This window comes from Chamaea fasciata, unplaced genomic scaffold (assembly GCF_029207755.1).
Source record: "Chamaea fasciata isolate MVZ Bird 193981 ecotype frontalis unplaced genomic scaffold, bChaFas1.0.hap1 SCAF_4, whole genome shotgun sequence".
Lineage (NCBI taxonomy): Eukaryota > Metazoa > Chordata > Aves > Passeriformes > Sylviidae > Chamaea > Chamaea fasciata.
Genome location: NW_027094089.1, coordinates 30,808,305 through 30,832,135, shown reverse-complemented (window position 1 = coordinate 30,832,135; position 23,831 = coordinate 30,808,305). Strand labels below are relative to the sequence as shown.

At 36.4% G+C, this 23,831-nt stretch overlaps 1 protein-coding gene across 1 annotated transcript in view; it reads left to right on the top strand.

Moving 5' to 3' along the window:
• The window catches only part of ADAMTS6 (ADAM metallopeptidase with thrombospondin type 1 motif 6), a 137,686-nt gene extending 114,677 nt beyond the window's left edge, over positions 1-23,009 (top strand). Inside the window, exons 20-25 of the mRNA XM_066181204.1 lie at positions 337-475; positions 9,722-9,851; positions 13,339-13,543; positions 16,743-16,919; positions 18,102-18,258; positions 22,551-23,009. Of these exons, the coding sequence (XP_066037301.1) occupies positions 337-475; positions 9,722-9,851; positions 13,339-13,543; positions 16,743-16,919; positions 18,102-18,258; positions 22,551-22,660 (918 nt within the window). The 3' untranslated portion in view covers positions 22,661-23,009. The remainder of the gene's footprint in view (positions 1-336; positions 476-9,721; positions 9,852-13,338; positions 13,544-16,742; positions 16,920-18,101; positions 18,259-22,550) is intronic.
• Positions 23,010-23,831: the final 822 nt, after the last annotated feature.

The following is a 23,831-nucleotide window of genomic DNA, read 5'->3' as shown; positions in this document are numbered from 1 at the left end:
ACATTAATTTTATGAAAACTAGCAAAATTTATAAAATTTATGAAACTAGCAAAACTATGAAATTTGTCAGGAATAAGGAACTGACAGAAATAATAGTTGTGCTAAGGGAGAAAAACGAAAAGGTAAAGCTCACCTTGGACAATAATATTTTTCTTTTGTATATGTTTTAAAAGTAAGTATAGATTCTTTTTTGGAACATCTAAAAAGAGCTACTGTGACTTCCTTTCTTGCCTTCTTCCTGTTCAGCAGAACATAACACACGCCTAGAATAAACGTCACTGTATTTTCCCTCTGCTTGCCTGCTTTAATGGTATAACCAGTTGTTTTCAACTACAGATTCTGCTGCAGGAACAGAATTTGGGGATAAAATATAAATTCAATGTTCCGATCTCTCGCACTGGCAGTGGAGACAATGAGGTTGGCTTTGCATGGAATCATCTGCCTTGGTCAGAGTGTTCTGCCACTTGTGCAGGAGGTAAGACAGCAGACAGTCAAGCTACAGGGTAAACTGAATTGCAAGTTGCACTTCACGGTATAATTATGTAGGTGACTAATTGTAAACATTTCTTTCAGGTATGCCTCAGATCTTAATGAACGTTTTTTTTATAATCACAGTGGATTTTGTTGTTTTCAAGTACCTTTAATATGTTCAGATCTTTTTGTTAAATACAGTGTATCTTGGCACAGTGTCTCTCTCTGCTGATACTTCTGAGACTCTCTTGAAGGTGGTATGTTTGTTTTTCCCAGAAGCTTTGTTGATAAAGGACATCAGAAGTTTTAAGTAAGGAGAATAAAAGCAAGAAAGCAAAATAGGCATCCGTAAATAAAGAGATGTGTCTTTGTGTGTTTGTAGGTGTGCTTCACACAATCCTAGTCAGCCATCCTATCCTCCCGCCACCAAAGTTTAGGATGCAAACTGGCAGCTCGTCTGTAGAAGATGATAACAATTGGATTTTACTTGCCAGCCCGTAGCAGTATCTGCAAATTGCTGCCCTTGGGCAGCAGCAGGGGATTTGTAGGTTGTCCCATGCGGTTCATCATGGGTGGCTTTTGCCAACAACTTACTGTATTCCTAATCCTCCCTCTAGTGGCCACCAATGCAATTCTTAACCTCTGGCTGGGAGAGCAGGACAGTTGGCTTCCTTCAAAGCCAACACCATTGCTGCTGCAAGAACTGGTGAGTAGAAGTGCTGTGTGAACAGTATCTTTCTTCTCTCTGGAGACTGAATGAATCATCTCCCCAACATACCTCTGTTCCAGAAGATTTAAATGCATCTCGGAATTTCAGTTTCTACAGCATTGTGGACAGTCCTTATCAAGAAGAAGACACCATATTTTTTTAAAGAACCTTTGAAACAAATACTTGTTGCTTTCTTGTTTTTTCTGTCTATGGGAGGTATTCATCATGACTCACCTTTCCGCTGAAAGCTGCTGTGGTTGGCACTAGTATGCAGTTTAAATACAGCCTAGCCATACGTAATACACAAAGAATAGCATAGATTCTTTTCTGTGCCACTAGAGAAAGTCTTGAAACAAGATAGAGGAGGATACCAACTTTCTCCAATATTTTTATTATTCAATTGTTGGATTCCTGGGCAACAGATTGATTTTTAAATACAATTTTAGTAACGGTAAGTGTGTCAGTGAAAAAAACATTTTGTAGGAAACGTATAAAGAAGAGAAGTGCCTAGCTCATAGAGAAAGTAAGTTCCAATTACAAGAACCTTAAAGTTATTGTCAGATCCTATTTTTTGTGATGGTGATGAATTAATGATCTTTTTGAAGTCCTGGGAAAACTGTCACTGATTTAGGTTTAGCTATGGATATTCTGTCATGAGGGTCATTGCCATTTTACATATTTGGCATAATACAGTAGAAAAAAAAATTGGCTCTAAAGGAGTAAGCACTTGTTGAGATTAAAAAGATTGGATGTAATTAATTAGATTTCAAGGGAAGATTAGTGAATCCCTAAAAGTGGCATATATTTATTAATTTAAACTCAGAGGAGGTGGAGGAGAGGTTTTCTTTGGTAGCTTATGGTGGCCAAACCAGGCATTTTCTCTTCTCTCTTTCAGCTTAATAAAAGGATATATTGTGGTCACTTATTTTCACTCAGCACTGTACTCATAAACATACACTTCATTGTAGCTGTAATTCATGTTAATTCATAATTTATTATGAATTTTTATCATAATTCATGATAAAAATGTATCTGCTTTTTCCCAAGAGAACCTGCTATTTCCCTCAGCTTATGAAACACCTTTCAGTGTATGCCAAAAGAAGACACAATTCTAAAGAGGACTTGAGTCAGAAAAAAAGAAAAGGGAGACAAAGTTTGAAGAGACAGAGACTTTACCTGGAAAATTTAGCTAATATAAATATTCTATTAAATAGAGCCTAATTGACCAGGGACCATTTTAACACGCTACCCCATGTCCACTCAACACTGCTTAAGTCCAGTTCTTTCTAAATTTGTTTATCTGTATCTGCATTACTGAATGACTTAGTGACTTAAGCATTTCCTCATTGCTTAGTGACTCTCCAAACATGTGTATTACTTGATCTAGTAACCAAAGTGAATTGAGCATATGTGTTGAGTGTCATGAAGCAGGGCATAAAGACATTGTGGCCGTGCAATGTTTAAATAGTTTTGGAGTATTGTATGTTGCAGAAGTGTCTGATTTTTTGTGCTGTTTCTTCTGCATAGTGTTTTGAGAGCAATCTGCTGCATTCAGCTCTTCCTAGACCTGCTAGTATGCGTTATCTTGGAGAAGGGTGACTAGAGCAGTCAAGGAATAAGCAGAGAGCAAGCTGGAAGAAGCCTACAATCTTTGACTGAATAGTAATATGTTGTCTTTTCAACTGGACTTCTATATTATCTTCATCTCTGCTGTGCTGAGATGTCACATCAGAACAATAAAACACTTTAACTTTTCAAACAGGACCTCTCTTCTAGGTCCTGTCTTGACTTTGAACAATAGGAAGATCACAGTAAGTGGAATTGTAGGAAGGAGCAGAAAGGTTTCCCGTTTATGACAGTTCAATACAATGCCAGAGTTCTGGATTCCATTCCTGCCTCCTCTGTGTCTTTCTCATGCTATTGAGCAACTCAAAGCATACATTACACTCTTACTTGCTAATTATGAGTTCATTATTGTATGCATAGCCCTCTGGAATTTCTGACCTCTGAAATATTCAAGGAATTTCATTGTCTTACGTGAAAACTCACCCAGGCACCTGAAATCAATGGACTTTTACGGTAGACCTTATACCTCCTGTGCCCCTATATTCTCACTAGAATGATCTTGGAGTTAAGAGTTCATGAAAGAAGATTGCCTCTAAAAGGTGGAAGAAAACCTTATATGAGAGACAGCCTGGGCTGTAGTGACCACGAGGTTGTAGAGTTCTGTATCGAAGTAAGATGTAGTGGGACAGCAAGAAAGATTATAACCATGAACTTTAGGAGAGCTAAATTTAGCCTCATTAGGAATCTTTTTGGAAGAATCCCATGGGAACAGGGCCTGCAGGGAAGAGGGGTCTGGAAGGGTGGATTGATACTCAAGGATCACTTACATCAGATTCAGGAATGATGTATCACAGCGAGAAAGAAATTGAGCCAATGGGGCAAGAGAACTCTGTGGATGGATGAATGAAGGCTAGTGCCGTTACTCAAGTATAAGCAGGAAATACACAGGAGATGGAAGCAGGGTCAGGCCACCTGGAGTGAATATAGAGAAGTGGTCAGGGTAAATGCAAATGAGACTATAAAGGTCAGTGCCCAACTAGACTTAAACTTAGCTGAGGATGTCAAGCATAATAAAAAGGGTCTTTTCAAATACATCAGTAACAAAAGAAAGAAAAAAAAAAAAAGATAATGTGGGCTCCTTATTAAGTGAAGGCAGGACCCTGGTAAGAGAGATAGATGAGAGGGCAGAGTCACTGAGTGCCTTTGCATCAGTCTTCACTGACAAGACCAGGCTTCTAGGGTCCCTGACTGAGGAGACGGCTGAAGGAATGTTGGAAAGAAGACATTTCCTTAGTGAAGGAGGATTTGGTCTGAAAAAACTCGATTGACCTACTTAAGTCCATGGGCCTTGATGGAATGGATCCACTAGTGATGAGGGAGTTTGTGCACACCATAACAAGGCTGCTCATGATCGCCTTTTACCTAATTTTGGAGGCCATCTCTGTCCATATGGAAGACAAGGTGAGCAGGAATAGTCAGCATGAGTTCACTAAAGGTAATCAGGTGTTTGATTGCCTTCTACAATGAAACAGCTGCCTGGATGGATTAGGGGACAGCCGTGGGTATTGTCTGCCTCAACTTCAGCAAGGCTTTCAATACCCTTTCACAACATTCTCATAGGCAAACTCAGGAGGTGTGGACTGGATGAACAGCCAGTGAGGTGGATGGCAGATCCCAGAGGGTCATAATCAGTGGCAGAGGGTCTAGTTAGAGGCCTGGTGCTGGGGGTGTCACCCAAAGTTCAATACTGGGCCTAGTTTTTTTTAACTTAGTCGTCAATGACTTGAAGGGCAGATGCCTCCTCAGCAAGTTCATTGTGAACACAGAGCTGTGAGGAGTGGTTGATACCCCTGAGTGCTGTGCAGCCCTTTGGAAGGACCTCAGTAGGTTGGAGAGATGGACAAAGAAGAACCATCTGAAATTCAGCAAAGGCAAATGCAGGGTCCTGCTCCTGGGGGAGAACAACCCCAGGCACCAGCACAGCCTTGGGCTGACCTGCTGGGGAGCAGCTCTGAGGAGAAGGACCTGGGGGTCCTGGTGGACAACAAGCTGTCCATGAGCCAGTAGCGTGTCCTGATGGCCAAGAAGGCCAGTGGGATCCTGGGGACATTAGGAAGAGCATTCCCAGTGGGGGATCCTGCCCCCTACTCAGTCCTGATGAGGCCTCACCTGGAGTGCTGTGTCCAGTTCTGGGGTCTTCAGGACAAGAGAGACATGGAGCTCCTGGAGGATGCTGCCAAAAGGATGGATCTAGGCTCTTCTCAGTGGTGCCAACCAATGGAACAAGAGGCAATGGAACAAGAGGCATAAACTGATGCACAGGGAGTTCCACCTGGCATGAGGAAGAACTTTATTGTGCAGGTGACCATGCACTGGATCAGGTTGCCCAGAGAGGTTTTGATTCTCCCACACTGCCAATATTCAAGAAGTGTCTGGACACAGTCCTGTGCTGTCTGCTCCAGGATGGCTCTGCTTGACCAGGGAGTTTGGGCCAGATGACCCACTGTGGTGGTCCCTTCCAACCTGACCCATTCTATGAGAGATTGGAAATTGTGTATATTGTAGTCATAATCACTTATGTTAAAGGAGAAAAGTACATATAGTTTTTCTGCCACTGACCTTGATGCTTACTGTACAGCAAATCAAGAAGAAATCAAATCTCCAAAGTCTGAGATGATATTTTCAAATTTTTCCCCTAAAAAGAGGTTCTTCAGATTTACCAGATAGTTAAAAAAGCTTCGTTGATGACAGACAGCTCTTATTTATCCAGGATTCCTGTGCTCACATGTAGGATTAGAATATAAGTTCATTTATTTTTAATATCAGTGTTTTCCTTAGGCTTGGGGATCCAGAATTGCAGCTCTTCTTTTGAAGAGCTATAGAACCTATATTTTCTGTATTGAAAAATTTTCCTTTACAATACAATTTTACAGTATCAATTTATATTTATATAAATAGATTTATATTTATTTATATTTATATATATATAGTATTTATAGTTCTTTTTTTCTGGGAATGTTATGTAAAGCTGATCTACATGTATTCTTCATAATGATTCCCTTTTTTCCTGAAGGTACACTAGTAACTCTTCTCTTCTGAGGGCAAGTGTTTTCAGAGAAAAAGGTTGTTACTATCTCATATTGGTAGATTGTTATAGCCAGTGGCACACTTGGACAAGACTAAATGAAAGCAATGCCAGAGAATACTGGAAAGTTATCTATAGAGAGAGGAATGGGAAAGGACGGAACACAGGGAAATCAGAAAAAAAAAAAAAGATGGCAACAAGAGGAGATTTTCTTTAAGGACCTGAATATTTAATGAGAAGCACAGAGAGAATGAAAAATAAGATATGTAGAAATAGGAACTGAAAGAATACAATGAATTTTGGAAAGTGACAGGAAAGGGCAGTTATAACACTTGTAGTTCACAGAATTGTACTTTATTTACTTTCGGGCTTGTCTTTCCTCATATCTTGTAACTTTCCAAGAGCAAGTATGTTTCTCTGTTCAGATCCACAAATATTCTTAATATGACAGTTCTGGTGGTATTGCTTAAAAAAAATCTAGCAAAGGAAGTAAGTCCTTTTTTCATGTTTTTTTATATTTTATGCCTTTAAAAATAACTCCAATAAATGCCTCCTCCCTTTTTAATTTCTTTCATGCTTAATTATGGCAACAAATGACAGCATTTATTATCTGGAATTTGCCAGTAGTCCTAAGAATTGGTTAGTATTTCATTCATTTTATTAGATTTCATCTCCAGATGGATTAATGTCGTAGATATTAATGGGGTTTTTTATAAAATAGTCAGCATACTATTACAATCAATTGATTGTTGTTCAGTTTTCTTTGCGGTTCATAACCCATGTAGAGTGATGCCTTCTGTTTTTTTCTTTCATGCCCTCAGATGAATTATAAAACTATCTTTAGGCAAATAAAATATACTTTTCCTCATCAAAGAAAATAAAAGTTTGGCTCAGAGATGAATGTCTTGTGATCTGATGAGTGAGCTCAGAAAGTATGTCTGGGTTAACCAGCATGCACTAGTTTTAGTGATGCAAGATTCTCTATGTATTGGTACTGGCATCCTTATAATTAACTGTTGCAATCACAAGCCACAATTTTTGGGGTTGCTTTTAAAAAAGATACAGCATTTAAATGCCTGCAGTTTTAATTCAAGAATAAAATGTACTCTATGTTATTTAAAATTTGGCTGCTGAAAGTCATGCAGACTATTTGTGAATTGAAATCAGCAAAGCATTTCAGTTCCCTGGAGATTATGGTCACTAAACCACTGGAGTTTTGTTTTCTATTAGGATTGCATTGACCAGTGATGAGGACTTTTTATGTATTTCATTATAAACTAAAAATCTGTAGATTTGAAAGCAGAGTGGTTTTGTCTAACTGCTTGTAATTATTCCCCCCAGAGTTTAAATGAACATGTTTATCTGTGCTTTTTAGATTACTTTTAAAATTATGAACTCTTCCCACATACTCCGGGAAGAGTTCATAATTTGAAAATAATTTTTCAATACAGGGCATAACCAAGTTGTAGCTATTGTCTGGATAAAAACAGCACTTCTGGCTTTTTCCATTTCTTTTTCTTGTCTTAAAAGTTATTATCAGATTTTTCCTCTCTGAGATTTTTTTTATTCCATAACATTTTAATTAGACAACAATTATGTAAAGTTTATATACTGCGTGAAAAGATGCTGCAGAATTTTAAAAATGGATTATTGTATCTCCTGGCAACAATTAAAGATTCTTCATTGTAAGGGAATAGGATGAGTACTGTTTTACAGGTGATATGCTACCTGAACAACATTCAGTAAATAGCACACTTGAATTTTTTTTTAAAGCTGAGGACACTAATACTTTACAATCATAGAACTTTAGAATATTTTCTTATTACAAAATTCCTCAAAAATTAATTTGTTAAGAGTGACAATTTTTAGCCAAATTCTAGAAGGAAATGTTTCTGATGCCAGTAGGAAATTCAGTAAAAATATAACATTAATATCAATGCTGTCCAGTAAGTGCCTTTGTGAGAATGACATCCATGATTAGAATGCTTAATTCTAAAGTATGTATAAACTATATTTAACCAAATATATTTGAAGAAAATATCATTATGGAGGCCACATCCAACCTATTCAATCAGGAGACTTAAGGCAGTTTGTGATAGAAAGGATAAATGATTAGTCAGAACTGAACATGAATTGTGTATCAGCTAGCAGTGCCATGTTACTAGCATTGCTGTTTGTCTAGAGCTGTTAAATACTATTTCTTATCGTGATGAAATGTGACCAGAAAATAGCTAGAAATATTCCTACTTAGGCTGTCAGGTCTAATTCAAATTATTGTCATCTGTTGGCCATTTTTGCATTGATTATAAAATTTAAAGTGAATCTTGTCACAGCTTCTCATGTATTTAGATCTTACACTTATTTTTTAAGAGCCAAAGGAGGATATTATTTCCTCCTGCAAGGGAAAGCTGAGAGAATTGGTTTTATTCAGCTGGAAAACAGTCGCCTTAGGTGTGACCTAATTGCAGGCATCCAGCATCCAAAGGGAGCCTACAAAGTAGATGGAGAGAGACTCTTTTTTGAGAGCATGTACTGACAGGACAAGTGGGAATGGCTTCAAACTGAAAGAAAGCAGGTTTAGATTAGATATTAGGAAAGAATTCTTTACTGTGAGGTTGGTGAGGCAACTGGAACAGGTTGCCCAGTGTAGTTGTGGATGCCCCAGTCCTGGAGGTGTTCAAGGTCAGGTTGGATGGAGCTCTGGGCAGGCTGGACTAGTGGAAGGATCCCTGCCCACAGTCAAAATTCTGGAACTCTGTGATTTTTAAGGTCCCTTCCAACCAAATCATTCTACTATTCTATGCATGACTTAAAATGAAGAGATAGCTGTAAGGTAAAGTTGGCAGATATTTGAAGCCGAGAGGTTTTAATCTCCATTTACTTGTATGCATTTCACATTTTGAAATAAGTTAAGTGCTTCTCTTTTGAAGAAAGGTACAGAATTTTTGAAGCTTTTATAATACAAATAATCCCATTAGTTCAGTTTTATAACTACACATGTTCAATGAAGACTGCATGTGAATTGCGAATACACATTTTTTAATGCTTACAAACATCTTACAGCATGATTTTTTAGAGGAGGAAGGCAGTGTGCAACAATATACTGTCATCATATTAGTGATGAGTTCTTAGAGTTCTTTAGTGCTTAAAAAAAACAAAAAAAAAACCAAGAAAAAACCCCCCGAAAAACCCCAAAACAACAACAACAACAAAAAACCCACCAGAAAGTTTGCCTGTAAACTACCTTTTAATGTTGTCTTGGCAGTGATATATCATGTTTTGGGAATAAGGATCAATTTTAAATTACCCTGTTGATGGTTAACAATGAATGAGGAGCTGGAAGTGCCAGGCAAAATGAGTATTCACAAAGACAAACTGCCTCTTTCAGAATGAATTATAGTTCTATTATTTTATTGAAAAAAATTTGTAGGATAATATATGAAAATACAACACCGTTTCCCAGTATTTCTGGTTTGTTTTAAACCAGAGCATTTTAACGATTCTACATTGAAGTGTCACTGCATTTTATTTAGTGATATTTCCTCTGAAAATTTAAGTGTCTTTACTAGGAGAGGATGGCACTCAGAGAACGGATTTTGTGCAATATATAAATAAAAACAAACTTCTAGTAAATCTATAAATATATTCCCTTTGTTTTAGAAAACAACAGAATCTTAAATTCCTCTTCGAGTGAGGTAGCCTAAAATTGAAGGAAAATTTTAAAATTATTGTGGCTAGGGGGCATTCAGTCAATTTAAATTCTCACTGCTGTAGACTTTGGCCAAGTAAAGTGGGATGGTAGAATTAATAATCAATAGGTGAAATACAATTAAACTCAAAAAGTAGAAGAGCAAGAATGATTAATTAATGGTCTTTCATTTCATCCCAAGGTGTCCAGAAACAAGAGGTGGTGTGTAAAAGGCTGGATGACAGCTCCATTGTACAAAACAATTACTGTGACCCTGACAGTAAGCCTCCAGAAAACCAAAGAGCCTGCAACACTGAGCCTTGCCCACCTGAGTAAGTTACTAATCACTTAAGATGGACATCTGTTTTGCATAGAAAGAAAAGTCTTCATAACCTATAATAAATCCTGTTAACCGAATGTATATAAATTTCTCATCTAGTATTCATGTCCTGTCTTATCAGAAAGGGTATTTGGATTTGGTTTTTAGTTTCTTGTTCCTCTAAAATCAGCTCTGAATGATGCATTGAGGAGATCTGACTTGACTGAGGAACAGTAGTGATCCTTGAACAATAGTGACGTTTAAAAAGATACTAGCAAAACAGTTTCTTAGGATCTGAGTGTCACATACAGTGAGCATGCACAGAGTAGAACTGGGGACCATTCTTAAGGCAGCAATGATAAAAAAATGTTGAGGTGAGACTTGACTTTACTCTAGTTATTTAATAATTCTTCTCAAACATTTGCCATATCTTAAAGTACGTTATATTGACATTTGTGTTGAAGTGCTCTCATGAGAAGTGGCAAATATAGAAACTTCTAAGCAGACCAAACCATTTCCTGATAATAGTTTTGTCAAACTTTTTTCTCCAGCATATTTAGTGTTGTACAGTAATGCTGTGTGCCTTACAATTAGCTGCTTAGATTCTGTTTAGATTAATTTTTAAAGATAGCTGTCTGCTATATATTGATAATTAAAAAATCCCAGCAGCTCATTCAATCAAAAGTGAAGTTTGGCAAGGGCATACAGCATAGCTTAATCTTACTACAAAACCTGTTTAGAAACAGCTGTGATATTTTGTACTAGAAAATAATATCAGCATGTGAACAACAGCTTTTCATATGTTTTGAGACAAATAAAACTTGTGGAAAAGGTGGAACAGATACAACAGTTTAATGATTCCAGTGCTCTGGTTAGTTTGACTTTGGTGATAATCTGTAGCTGTTTTTCAACTGGGTATGAAAATCATTAATTTTGATGAAATGCAGATTTAATGCACATATTGTGGTCACCTGTAAATGTCTCTTAGAAACTGTTAAATTGTAGCATGAAGGACATTGTGAGGAATTAGACAAGATTATTGTGTGCATTAAAATCGCTGCAGGTCAATGAACTTCCAACTGAAGTCAGTCTCTTCCCAGAGTATTAGCTGCTTCCCTGATGTGGTGCCTGGTTGCAGAACGGTTCATCCCACTGTATCATGCAACACACTCATTTGGAATAATGCCTAGTGAAACCGTTGCACTGCTGCTACCTTTGAGTGTGAATGAGCTGTGTCACAGGCAGGTCTAAATTAGGTCAAAATCATTGTCCCACAGTCTATGTGTAAATGTATGTTTGTCCTGGAAGGATATGCATTTTTCCTTGTTTGGAAAACACTGTCATGGCCCAAAGTGCACCAACCATGTACCTGAGAGCAGAACATGAAGAGCAGTCATGTTTGATCAGTTCCTTTTTGCCAAACACATTCCAATCCCTTCCTCTGTGTGGCTTAGCTATTAGCAAATTAGCATTTTAAAAAGTAATGTTAACAAAGTTATTTCACACTGGTTAAATTTTGGGGTTTTTTTGTTGTTGTTTTGTTTGATTTAGTTTTTTGTTTTGATTTTTCTTCACTGACACTACTTAAAAAACCCCCACAAACTAACAAAATCCAGTCCACAAAGTGGGAATCTTTTGGATTCCCCATCCAGTACAACAGGAACATTGATGACCATGGTGAAAGTCGAGGTGTCAAAATTCAGAAAATAGGTAGAGTGTATTAATTAGCATCTACTTCAACATGTCAGAGCAGTTAGACTGATGTGTGCCTCTGTTCTGATGTTCCCCACAGAGTGAATACAAAGTACCAACTAAGAAAAGGTTCTCAATTCCTGTTTCTGCAAGTAGTCTAGTGGAAGGCTGTTCAAATAAAAGATAATTATCCAAAGAAGTTTGACCGTTTTGGCAGAAAGTTTTATCATGCAGTAAGACTTAATGTTTACATGGACTGGCTGAATCTTTTTAATTAGCACAATTCTACTCTTCTCATGGTGTATCCAAAAAGCAATGAAAATTATACTCTTTCTAATTGAATGCTGGTTACATTATGCTTGATGTCTTTGAACAGCAGAAGACTATGTTTGTTTTCAATACTTCGTTTGTTATTATAATAAGTAACTCCTACATTTCTGATTTCAAGAAAATGCTTTTACAGTTCTATGAATTATGAATAGTGCTGTCTTATCATACAGTATAAATATTAAAGGTACTTGAGAGCAAAGTCACTTGAGCAAATCATAGTACCAATTCAAAATTAACACTGCAGCCTCTTGAAAGCTCTGGAGAGCTTCAGATTCTCCTTATTGTAGTAAAAGCATAAGAATTTTTGATGAAGAATCACAAATTAATTTCCTTTTGCTCAGAAAGACAGAACACAGCATAATTGTTTACATCTCTTTATTGATCTAGTTTCCTGTTAGGATACATTACATATAACGTAACACAAAAGAGGATACCATCTCTTTTTTTTTTTTTTACGGCCGCTTGAGAAAATGACAGATCTTAGGAGGCAGCTCCAGGCATTCCTCCAGAAACATCCACAGTGACTGACATGCCTGGCATTTTTGGCATGTTGGCAACATGTGATAGCATACTAGACTTCAGTTTCATCCTTTGCAAGGATGACTCAGGCGAGTGCCTAATCAACATATTAAATACTGAAGACAAAATGTGCTTGTCAATATTATGAGATATTTCTATTTAACTGAGCTGCATTAACCATTCATAAGTAGAAATGTATAACATTACAGCCAGATTAATAGCTGCTTTAATCTCTGCAGCAACATGAAGCAATGTAGTATTATTTACAATTCTTGGTTTCCACTATGTATGCAGGAACACTCAGAAGTTCCCTCTATCACCTATCATACAATTTCTTAAATTTTAAAAGAGTTTGTTGAGATGACTGGTTTTTATGTGATGAATTCATGTGTTACTAGTGTTTGCTTCACTTTCAAAAATGAGAATATTTTACATTTCAGTGTGGCCTTTTATTAAAAAGTTTACAAATGTTTTGTAATCAGATGAGAATTAACTCTCAGAAACCCCAGTTCTGAGATCAAATTATTTTATTGTAATGATACAAAAGAGGTGAACATCTTGGCTTTTGACTTGTGATGTAAACTTACAGCAATGGTTCCCAAACATTTCCAGTTACAAACCACTTTCACAGAAATTATTTCAGGCAAGTCCAGTACAAATCTGCATAAATAGCTTCAGTTTTGTCAGGCTCAAACACTCCTTTCTAACTACTATAGGTTAGAATGGAAATTGCTGCTCTAGAACAATACAAAGTAGTGTTATTACTGGAAGATATGATTGCAGTGAGGCATATATTAAAATATTTAGTAAAAAGACCCATAAATTTCTACTTTATTTGACCATGAGCATTTCTGTTGTTAAAAATTACTTAGGTTTAGTGATTTAAACTTTTTGCATTCTTGGTTCATGCAGTTATCAATACCTGATTCTGAACTGAGTTCCTAACACTTTCCATCCAGATGGTTTATAGGAGATTGGTCGGAGTGCAGTAAGACCTGTGATGGAGGAATGCGTTCACGGACAGTTCTGTGCATCAGGAAGATTGGCCCTTCTGAGGAGGAGACGCTGGATGCTGCCAACTGTTTAACACACAGGCCTGTTGAAAAAGAGCCCTGCAACAATCAGTCCTGCCCCCCACAGTGGGTTGCTCTGGATTGGTCAGAGGTAAGGAAATTTCACTGTGTTAGCTCATTGCTAATAGTGGAGGCAGGACCACAGTATTTTAGTACATTTTCTGTCAGAACTTGCTAAGTAAGGATTAATAAGAAAATTTCCCAGAGGAGGTTTCACCTGTGCCTCATTGTTTTGTTTCCTGCCTCTTATGAAAATGCCCATAACCTACAGTGTGTCACTATACCCAAAACTACCTCCTTCTCTCCCACAGGTATCCCATACTTGTGGACTCAATATTTTCTGAGCTTGAGAAGAGCTAGCTCTTCTTAAGGGAAGCTTTTCAACAGTTTTCTTATTCCCAAAACAACCTTGTGTAAACAATATTCCTTTCCCATAACAACAAGTGTCGTTTGCTGTTTCTGTTACTGAGCCAAAGGGAGAGGTGTCAGTCCTATGGACCAATAACGTGCCTTTTTAGCGCAGCATGTTATAAAAGGGCTGAATGAATTGTAAATAAAGCCTGATGTCTACTGCCTTCTGACTGGAGTCAAGCATCTTTATTTCATGTCCCATTGTGACACATACTGGTTACCTAAAGTAATTTTACACTCTGTTATCATGTCCAGGCTTTTATGCAGAAAGATCATGTAATGATTTTGAACAAAGTCACTCTAATTTAAAGATGCAAACTCCGCTAAATTTCTGGTTGTGATAATTAATCAGGATTATGAAAAAGTACCAGGCTTCTTTCTAGGATGAATTTTATTTGTGTAGCTTGGCAGACTGTCTTGACTGATGATACCATTTTAATATAATGAGAAAATTACATTTCCTTTCTGTTGATGATTTTCAAAAATATAATGTATTAAAATCTCGATGGTATTTTAAATGCAAACATTTTTATATGTGTGTTTATATGAATTTCTGACAGAAACACAAAAAGGAAAGCATGAGGGAACTTAAAAAATGAAGAGCTGAATACTCCTCCCATTGAAACCACTCGCAAACCTTGCTAATTTTCTCTGGAATGCAAATTATGAAGTTTTCTTTTCATACTCAAAACAATACATAATACAAATAATTATAGAACTGTTTAATCTGCTGATGCACTTGTTGACAATCAATATAATTACACATTCTCAAAACTTTCAGTGATTATTAACAAATTATGTATCTTTTTGGTCAAAGAAATAAAAACATTTTGTAAACATACTGGTTAAATGAAACTGTTAGGAAAATGTAAATGTGGTTTTGTCAAATTGAAATGAAAACTAAGGATGTTCTTCCCACTGGAACGTACTCATTCTTAGGAAATGCCAGAAAGTTTTTCACACTTTGCAAAAGTTGAGCTTTGACAGAATTAATCTACCCACTCTAAATCACTCCTTTTATATTTTTCAGGATAGTTAAAAAAACCCTCCCAACACCCCCCCCCGCAAAAAAAAAAAAAAAAACCAACCCAAAAAAACCAAACCAAACCAAAAAAAAATTCTAAGGATTTCTTGGGAAGAGCCTTATCAGACAAGCACAGAAAATTTGCCTTTATAATTTCCATAGAGGCAGTCAGAAATTCTAGAAGCATTTAGTAATGGAAGATATTTTATCTTCATTTGGTTTATCTGGATATTTTCTTTTCATTTTGTTTGGAAACGTACAGTCTTTTTGTTAAGTTTTTCTGGTGTTTTTATTTTTAGTGATTCAATATCATTGAAGGCAACCTATTTCCTTCTTTCACTTACATTTCAGGGATCCAGTGTAGTCCATCTTAATAGAATTTTTGCTATAACTCCACAGAAGGGAGTGTTGTTTTCTTCCGGTACCAGTAGCTGGGAGAAGATCATTTTCAGATGACATCTTACACATGGATTAAAGATTGTGCCTTCAAGTAATACTTGAAGGAAGATGCTCCTAAACTCAGAGTTTAGTTCTTAGGGTCTTGATTGTTTGCTAACATACTCTGTAGATTATGAAACCCCACTGGCCCATTGGGTTTTGATATTTTGACACAGTCCTTTCAGCATTGTCACTTTTCTGGTTGTTTTGACAGACTGATGTGATTTTTAAGCACTCAGCTGGGAAGGGGCACATACTTCTACTTCTGACTTAAAAAGTCATGCATTTTGCATGAAATACATGGGAGAAAGTACTCATAACACTCCTTGGAATTTGGACCCCAAATGATCAGTCATGATCAAGACATTGAAGACCTCACATATTAACTATCATTGGGTTTTGGTTGCTAATTATCATTAGTATTATTTGTGTGGTTCTACCAGAGATCTTCTCTCCTTCATCTAGTTTTCTAGTGGGCTGTGTGCACAAGATTTGGTGTTGAAGTCCCTTCAGTATGAGAACATTCGAAACTGCTTATCCCATATCAGAATTCTAAATACTGAACTACTGTAGATAACGAGGTTGCACCTCAGTAGAAAAGGAATGAATAGAGTAGAAAAGAAGAGGTTACATTTTAAGGGAAGTGGTTATAAATCTATTTTGCATTCTGGATTCTAAACTCCAAATGCAAGACTCATCTTTTTGCAGCCCAGTTTAAGATCCTAAATCCAAGTGGAAATAACATTTGGAACAAACCTATTCATTCTACATGGACTAGTTTATATGCCTCCCACTGGAGATGTTCTTCTTGTTTTGGGTATATGTAGATATAAAGTTGTACATATTCATAGGATATATCCATACATAATACCATGGAACTGCTTTAAAATTTCTATAAATTACTCAAAGATGCTTCAGGATTAGGCATAAAACAATTGAGTTTGCATTACTCAAGCAATTTTTTTGAAAATTAATCTTAGGGGTGTTTCTCTTTTCCCCAGTGATATAGTGAGTGATATAGTTTGGATGTGTGGAAAGCCTTTGGTATGTGATTTCTTGAATATTGCTCCAGTTCCACATAAAGTTGTTTCCCAAATAATATTTATTGTGTTACATGTGGCAGACCTTTCTACTTTGCAGTGGTGTTTTTCTTAAACCTGACATAAATAGTAACACTGTAGTCTAAATGTAAACATCAAAGGAAATCTAAAATTTAGAAAAGCTTGTACATAATAAAAAATTTTTAGTCAACTTGTGTTTTTAAACATTGTAAAATTATTATTACTGTATTGTGGTTGTAGTTGAATTGTAAGACCATAAATATATTGCCCAGCTTTCAAATAGCATTTCTGAGAGTTTTATTGGTGTTTTACTGATATTTTAATTATTTATTTGCATAAACTATTTTTTTTTTCAGTGCACACCGAAGTGTGGCCCGGGATTCAAGCACCGAATTGTTCTGTGCAAAAGCAGCGATCTTTTAAAAACCTTTCCAGCTGCACAATGCCAGGATGAAAACAAGCCGCCGGTGCGCATCCGCTGTAGTTTAGGGCGATGTCCTCCTCCTCGCTGGGTTGCTGGAGACTGGGGACAGGTGAGATAATTCTTCCAAGTCTTTATTGCTGTTTGTCACCCACATTAGCTCCTCTTAGACTAAGATGCCCCTGGAGATAGATAAGAGATGGTTCCTGTGGCTGAGGGAAAGAAAATGATTTTCCCCTTTTCTGTCAATGATTCTCCCCTTTTGTGTCAGATTGAAATGTGATCCTTTATGATGGTTGTCTGATGATGAGAACAGCCTAGTTTCTACTGGGTGAGTTTCTACACGCAATTTAAAGAAAATAAAAATCCTTACATTTTTAAAGAGTATTTTGAGATACAACAGTGTTGTAGGGTGTACTATTTTTGAAACACACTTAACTTCCTTGAGAAACATGATGGAAATATAAAGCCAATTTGCATTGTAGTAGCACATCTGTATATATATCTGTCTCTGAAAAAAACACCTTTTGAAATCAATATAATTTCTTACATAAGATACATTGAGTTACCACACAGGGAGCTAAATTGAATGATGCTGCCATTATGCTGTGCTTCTAAACATGATTTCCTAAGTTTCCTTTCTTATGTTTTTGCATCTCATTAGTTATCAATGTTCTGCTTTAATGATTCATTAAATGAATGAATAATTTTCTGTTTGCTGAGCAATTTTCCTCTAATGAAAATGAGACATTTTAGTTTAATTAACCAGTGGAAAATCATTTGCATATTACAGTCTTGTTGACTTTTTTCATGGTGGTTCATCAGACCCACTTGTATATTTAGCAAATATTATACTAAAATTGTAACTATTTAGTTACAGAAATTAAAAATATTTTGAAACAGCATAGTCTATTTGTTTGAAAGATGTTTACTTTTCCCTTTAAAAAAGTCCTGTAGCAGATTTTAATTCTTGTTCTCTTCGTTTTTTCTTCTTTGTTTTAAAGTGTCAGTATGATACATGAAATAGAGTAAATTATATTCTTACGTCTCAAATCTGAACCATTCAGGGAGTCAGTATTGCATTGCATTTTGTTTCCTTTGATAGACAAGTACTCATATGTATTGTAAAAAATTGTGGAATATTTTATGATAATTCTTTTCTCTGTTAATCAAACATCTTCAGATGCCTGTCTTCTTTAAAGTTTGTGGAAATGAAGTGTTTCTGATTGCTTCCTGTTGCTTTATTTTATATTTAACAATTGGATGCAGGGTTTTAATTTTTTTTCTCCTTTAGTGTTCTGCACAGTGTGGTCTTGGGCAACAGATGAGAACTGTACAGTGCCTCTCATATACTGGACAAGCATCCAGTGAGTGTCCAGAAACTCTCAGACCTCCATCAATGCAGCAGTGTGAAAGTAAATGTGACAGTACTCCAATTTCCAACACAGAGGGTAAGTCTGCCATCTTAATATAATTTATTCTGAGAACAGTAAAATTACATAGTCAGCATTACTGCATTGGTAAAAGTCTATATGACATCTCTCAGGCTGTGAATGGCTTTTTAAAAATTGTTTTCCAATTAGTCATTGTAGCTCAATGGTAAAATCAATGAAAACCTAAATACATGTTGTTTGTTTAAAAAAATACCCTTAAAATATATAGCCTAAGTTGTGGGCTATTGTTTTTGTCATTGATTTTTTTAATCTCTTCATTGGTTCAATGGAAATGTTCATAATAGCAGGGGGTGCATGATACACTTTTCTTCCACTGGCCTTCTACCTGCCTAATCAGTGTTTGACACAAGAGTGGCAAAAAATAGTAAATTCCATGTTCATTGGAAGACTGGGACCATAGATTTCATGCTACACAGTTCTTGTAAGAACAAGTCTGTCCTTTTACTTTGACATACTTTCAGCTTCTTCTAACTAATTTGTAATTTTTTTTTGATTTACAGTGCCTGTTCAAAATAATTATAGTATTTTTTGCATTACACAGTACAGTTTAATTAGACTATTAACTAACTTCATCATAACATATTTTTGGTAGAGGATATATGAGATAATATTGCGAAAATAACCTTATTCACATTTATTAAATACTTCACATCTGAACTTTTTAATGGTCTAGGCCAAATTATTGGGAAATGCTGACTTCATGTAGACTTGGAGCGCTAAGCAGTAAAAAATATGTTTCCTCATTGATTATACAACTCAGAATAATTGCTCATGGGATAAGTACAGTTCATTTTGTGTGGAAGGCGGAAAAGAATAGAAAATTCTCCGAGCTATCAAGAGATTACACTGCAATAGCAGCAATAGTAAACCACTTCTAAAATATTTATTCCCTACATTTTTATATTCCTTAAATTTTGAGTACTTGACCACAATGTCACTAGCACGGCTGTTTTTAACATAATGAATCTCTGCAGTATATAATTGAGCATTTTTTACACAGAATCTCCTACTACACTGGAGTTTAATGTCCTACTTGTGCGGAACAAATGCTCTGATTTAAACTTTTTTAAAGGCAAGTTTGTCAGTTCTTTGGCCTGCACTCTGAGGGAGCCAGGTGCAAGCCAACTCCTCACTGACAGCTGTCCAGAGTCATTAGGACAGTTAGGAAGAATCAAAAAGAGAAAGATATAGCACAGTATCTTCTGAAGGGTACAGTTCCCAACACATTGCCACTTAGCATCTCATTTTTGTTTATGTCCCACACTGGAGCTATTTATCTCAAAATTCATTTAACAGTTTAAAATGCTTAGATCCATGCAGTAGAATTTTGGAGCAATCTGTGAAAGACTAAGGTTGCCCTATCCCAAAATTAGCCAAAAATGGTATCTTCAAGGTATTTTTTTCAGTGCTTGTACAAGTCTTTCTTATATATATATATTCTAATTTATCAAACTTTTACAGCTGCTCTTAAAGAGTGAATTTGAGAAGGATTTGCAGAGTAATGTGCATGTTTGACACATTTTCTGCTTTAAAAAAGTCCTCTGAGGCACAAGAGGAACTGACATCTCTTAGTTCAGTAAAGTGTCTACTAGTAAAGTGTCAGCCTTTAAACAGAGAAGATTTTCACCATCCTGGAGCTAGTTAATCCTGAAGAGCACAACTATTTTGGAAAAGTAGTGTTTTCTGGGAGAAGTTTTGGAGCTGTGATATTTCGTCATGAATGCATTTGTGAGTGGGGCATGCTGGTGCTCACTTCTGTCACTCTGCAGGTACAGTGGGATGTGAACTGACTATCAGTATTTGGGTTTCAAGGATGGAGTCAGGTCTCCCAGAGAGAGGGTTTGTCCACTTGGGAGTGTGTGTATGTAGCAGAGCATACCTGCCCATACACTTGCAGTATAATGATCATGTTGGTAAAGCTTGGAAATATTTTCTTTGGGAAAATATGGGTTGTTTGCATAAAACGAGTCAAAATTTTGGGGATACAGAAATACTGAAAGAAAGTTACACTGTCTCTTGTAATACCTTACATGTGCTGTGGGGTTTTCAAACTTTTCATTGGGGATTTAGAATACTGTAGATGTGGTTTTGATGGGCTGCAACTAATAAGGATAATACTGCATTTTCTGCTGAAAGTGAACCACAGGCATCATCTACCACACTACTTGAAATATATTCAGAATTATTCTATTCTCTTGAATACATATATCTCTGCTGAATCTAGACTGATGAAGCCCATCTGAAAGTTTACCTGAAAAACTGTTTTGTCTATTTTTTATGTAATTTCAGTTTTTCTTATATTTTATATGATACATCTTTGTAATTTCTTTAGCTGGAGGCACAGTGACATTTTATGATTTTTTTAATATAAAACAATAGTTAATACCATAATACTGCCTGATCTAGCCACAAAGTTCAGCAAGGTGGACCTTGTACATGTAGCTTACTGAAACTTACTAACACTGTTACTAGAAAGAAAAGAAACTCTGCTAAACCTTCTCCATTCAACCATAGTCCCATGAAGAGTGGGCCACTTCATCAGCTACCATATCTATTTCAAAAGTGATTTTTAAAACAGAAGTTGTGGGGAACCTCCAGAATATTCTCTCATTGCTGTCCAAATGGCATCAACTGAACAGGGTCCAGTTTTACTCAAGAGGAGGAATAACTTAAAAGAAACATGAAAAAGGATCATTTGAAATCCTACTTTTAGCAAAAATGCAGTTAGTGGGTTTACTTGTATTTAACTAAACACAGTGTGTTTGAGGGTTATTTTTGGAATTGAGTGAACTTTTTATATCTTGTTGCAATCAAGTGAACCTTTTTTATTTTTCACTTCATTTATAATTCACCGTCTGTCCCTCCCATATGCCCAGTCTTCACAAACATGAGGACCTGAAATATTTCTGTAAGAGACTCGACCTCTTTTGTGAAGAGTTTTTGAAAGTTAATCAAATACAGTGACCATGTGTGGTTGCTGGTACAGAAATATCTGTTTCAACCAGGTTCCCACAATGTCTTTCCTCCTGTCACTCAAATATGTTTCCATTAAGAATTAAAAAATTAGAAAAGCAGTATGTAAAAGATGATGGAGTAGGTGGAGTGAAAGAATTGCAATGAAAATGCTATGTCTGTGTTAATGAGATGAAAGTCTAAATAATTTCCTTGCCTAGCTAAAAGCATGCATGTTGCCATTATCACAAATATGGTCAGTACAGACCTGGAAGTTCATCCTCATTAAAGCTTTCCTAGGTTCAAATACTAAAGTTTCTCATCTGTGCTCATTTTGCTACTACAGTATGCTTGCAAGTGTTAATCCACTATCTTTAACACCCTTCCCTGGGCAAGAATAATGTACTAGGAGATTATATGGAGACTGAAGAGCTGTAGAACCCGAGTGTATTACTGAATGCTCAGATGTAGCTCTTTCTCCAGCTCCATGAGGATAAGAACTGAGCAGGGACAAAACTATTCCATTCCCCATTCCCACCTTCTTTCTACAGGTGTAAAAAATGGGCCAGATGAGAACTACAGCATATTCCAGCTCCTGTAATGTACCCATGAAGTCACTTTATATGCAACCTGTGTAGGATGCAAAAGAGTGAAATCTTCCTCGGTGGGGTTGAGCTCTGTTCTCCCTTCCTGGGAAAGCTACCTGCCAACACAACAGGGCAGCCAAGGCAATAGGCCCAGCATACAGGGAAAGCACAACTTTGAAAAAAAGCTTTTACATCTATTACAGGCATAAAAATGGCTTTCATTCTAGCAGAGAATAAATTGTGTGGAACCAAGCCTAAAGTACAATCCACCAGTTTGGTCACTGAAGTCACCCTGTTGGTACCATTGTTCATAGCACTTGTGTAATTTTCCCCATCCCTGTTAGCTGTTCATTCTGTTTTAGAGATTCTTACAAATGCATGGGAGTGGTATCAAATAGTGTGAATCATGGAAATGATAACCTCTCATGGATGAATAAAATAACTCCTGAGAAGGAAGTTAAAAGTAATGGAGAAAAAAGCGTACTTACATTTTCTATCTGTGTAAAGTGATAATTTATCCCAATAAATGATAATTCTTCCAAGGCAAAGACTGGGCACTTCTAAATGTCTGAAAGCCCTGAAAACATTTTTATGGCTTTTTAAACTTGCAATATTGTATGCCCTTGATTGTACTAGAAAGTGTAGTTACAAAGAAAACAAGATAGATGGATAGAGAAGCATGTTAAACATCAAATTTTCTTTGTGCTTTAATTTATATTTCTCTTTCTCTTTAATGTTCTTAATTATTAGAGTGCAAAGATGTGAACAAAGTGGCATATTGCCCACTGGTGCTGAAGTTCAAGTTCTGCAGTCGAGCATACTTCAGACAGATGTGCTGCAAGACCTGCCAAGGACACTGACCCACAGGAAGCAGAAGAATGTGCCTTGTAATTATCATTGTGGAAGAGTGTCCATCAAAGAGAGCCACACAGTGGAATGAGATTGACGTCCTTGCAAATGCATTACCCTGTGGAAAACATAACCACTGGTCAGCCCCAGCTGACAGGATTTCAATATTATTTTAACTTCTGTGAAGTGGGATTTATTAATCCAAAGTGCTGGACACAGTATTGAGGGGATCCCAAATTTGAAAGAATCACACAACATATATAGAATAGCTTACTGTGGAACATTTGTGTTCTTTTGACTAAATCCAATAGTCTGTTTACATCCTTGGACCATTAAAATAAGTTTTATTATGGACTTAGCAATGACACTGAATCCATTTCTATTTAAAACTTTGTTTAAAGTGTAGTTCTTATCAGTTGGTCTACTATGGAAGTAAAGAATCAAAAAAAAAAGGTTAAGTCATCACTTAAAAATCTTAACTATTTTATCTCTTGACACAGCACCACAATTTAAATTATAAAATGAGCTTGGAAATGTTATTTAAGGAGCAAAAGTTTTTTTAGAGAAAGAAGTATTTTTCCTTCATTCCACCTATTTCCCTTTGGAGTAATCCATATTTCCTGAACACTGCTGTGAGCCATATATAAAGCTATACTAAATAGAACAACCATGAGGGACTTAGTTTTAAGAGGTGCAACAGTTTTTGCACTGGTGCATGAAATGCAAGTGTGCTATGAAACAAAATGAAATCTTCATTGCAGGTTTAAAGCCATCTTACCATTGTGCTAGCGAAACAGATTTCCACCAAAAGGAGCATATTTCAGTATCATGGGGGAGGCAGTGGTGAAGACTGTATTTCCAGTTCCTTCACTACTACAAAAAAGGTTGTTTAGGACTTACACTTTGACACCAGCTCACTTTTGTTTACAACACCAGCCACAAAGAAGAAACAAGTTTGTGGGCTTTAAATTTGGTTTACGTGTTAGCTTTGATTCTCCAAAACTGAGGAATTTGAATGCAAAAGATAAGCCTACTGTGTAATAGCAACAATCCTTTGCAACGCTGAAAGTTAAAATGGATTCCAGATGTTCCCTCCTTTGATACCATAGCAGAGGTATTGTTAATGAGAAGGAATATGTGAATGTTCTGTTCAGGAGACTGCATCTGAGTGGCAAGGATTGT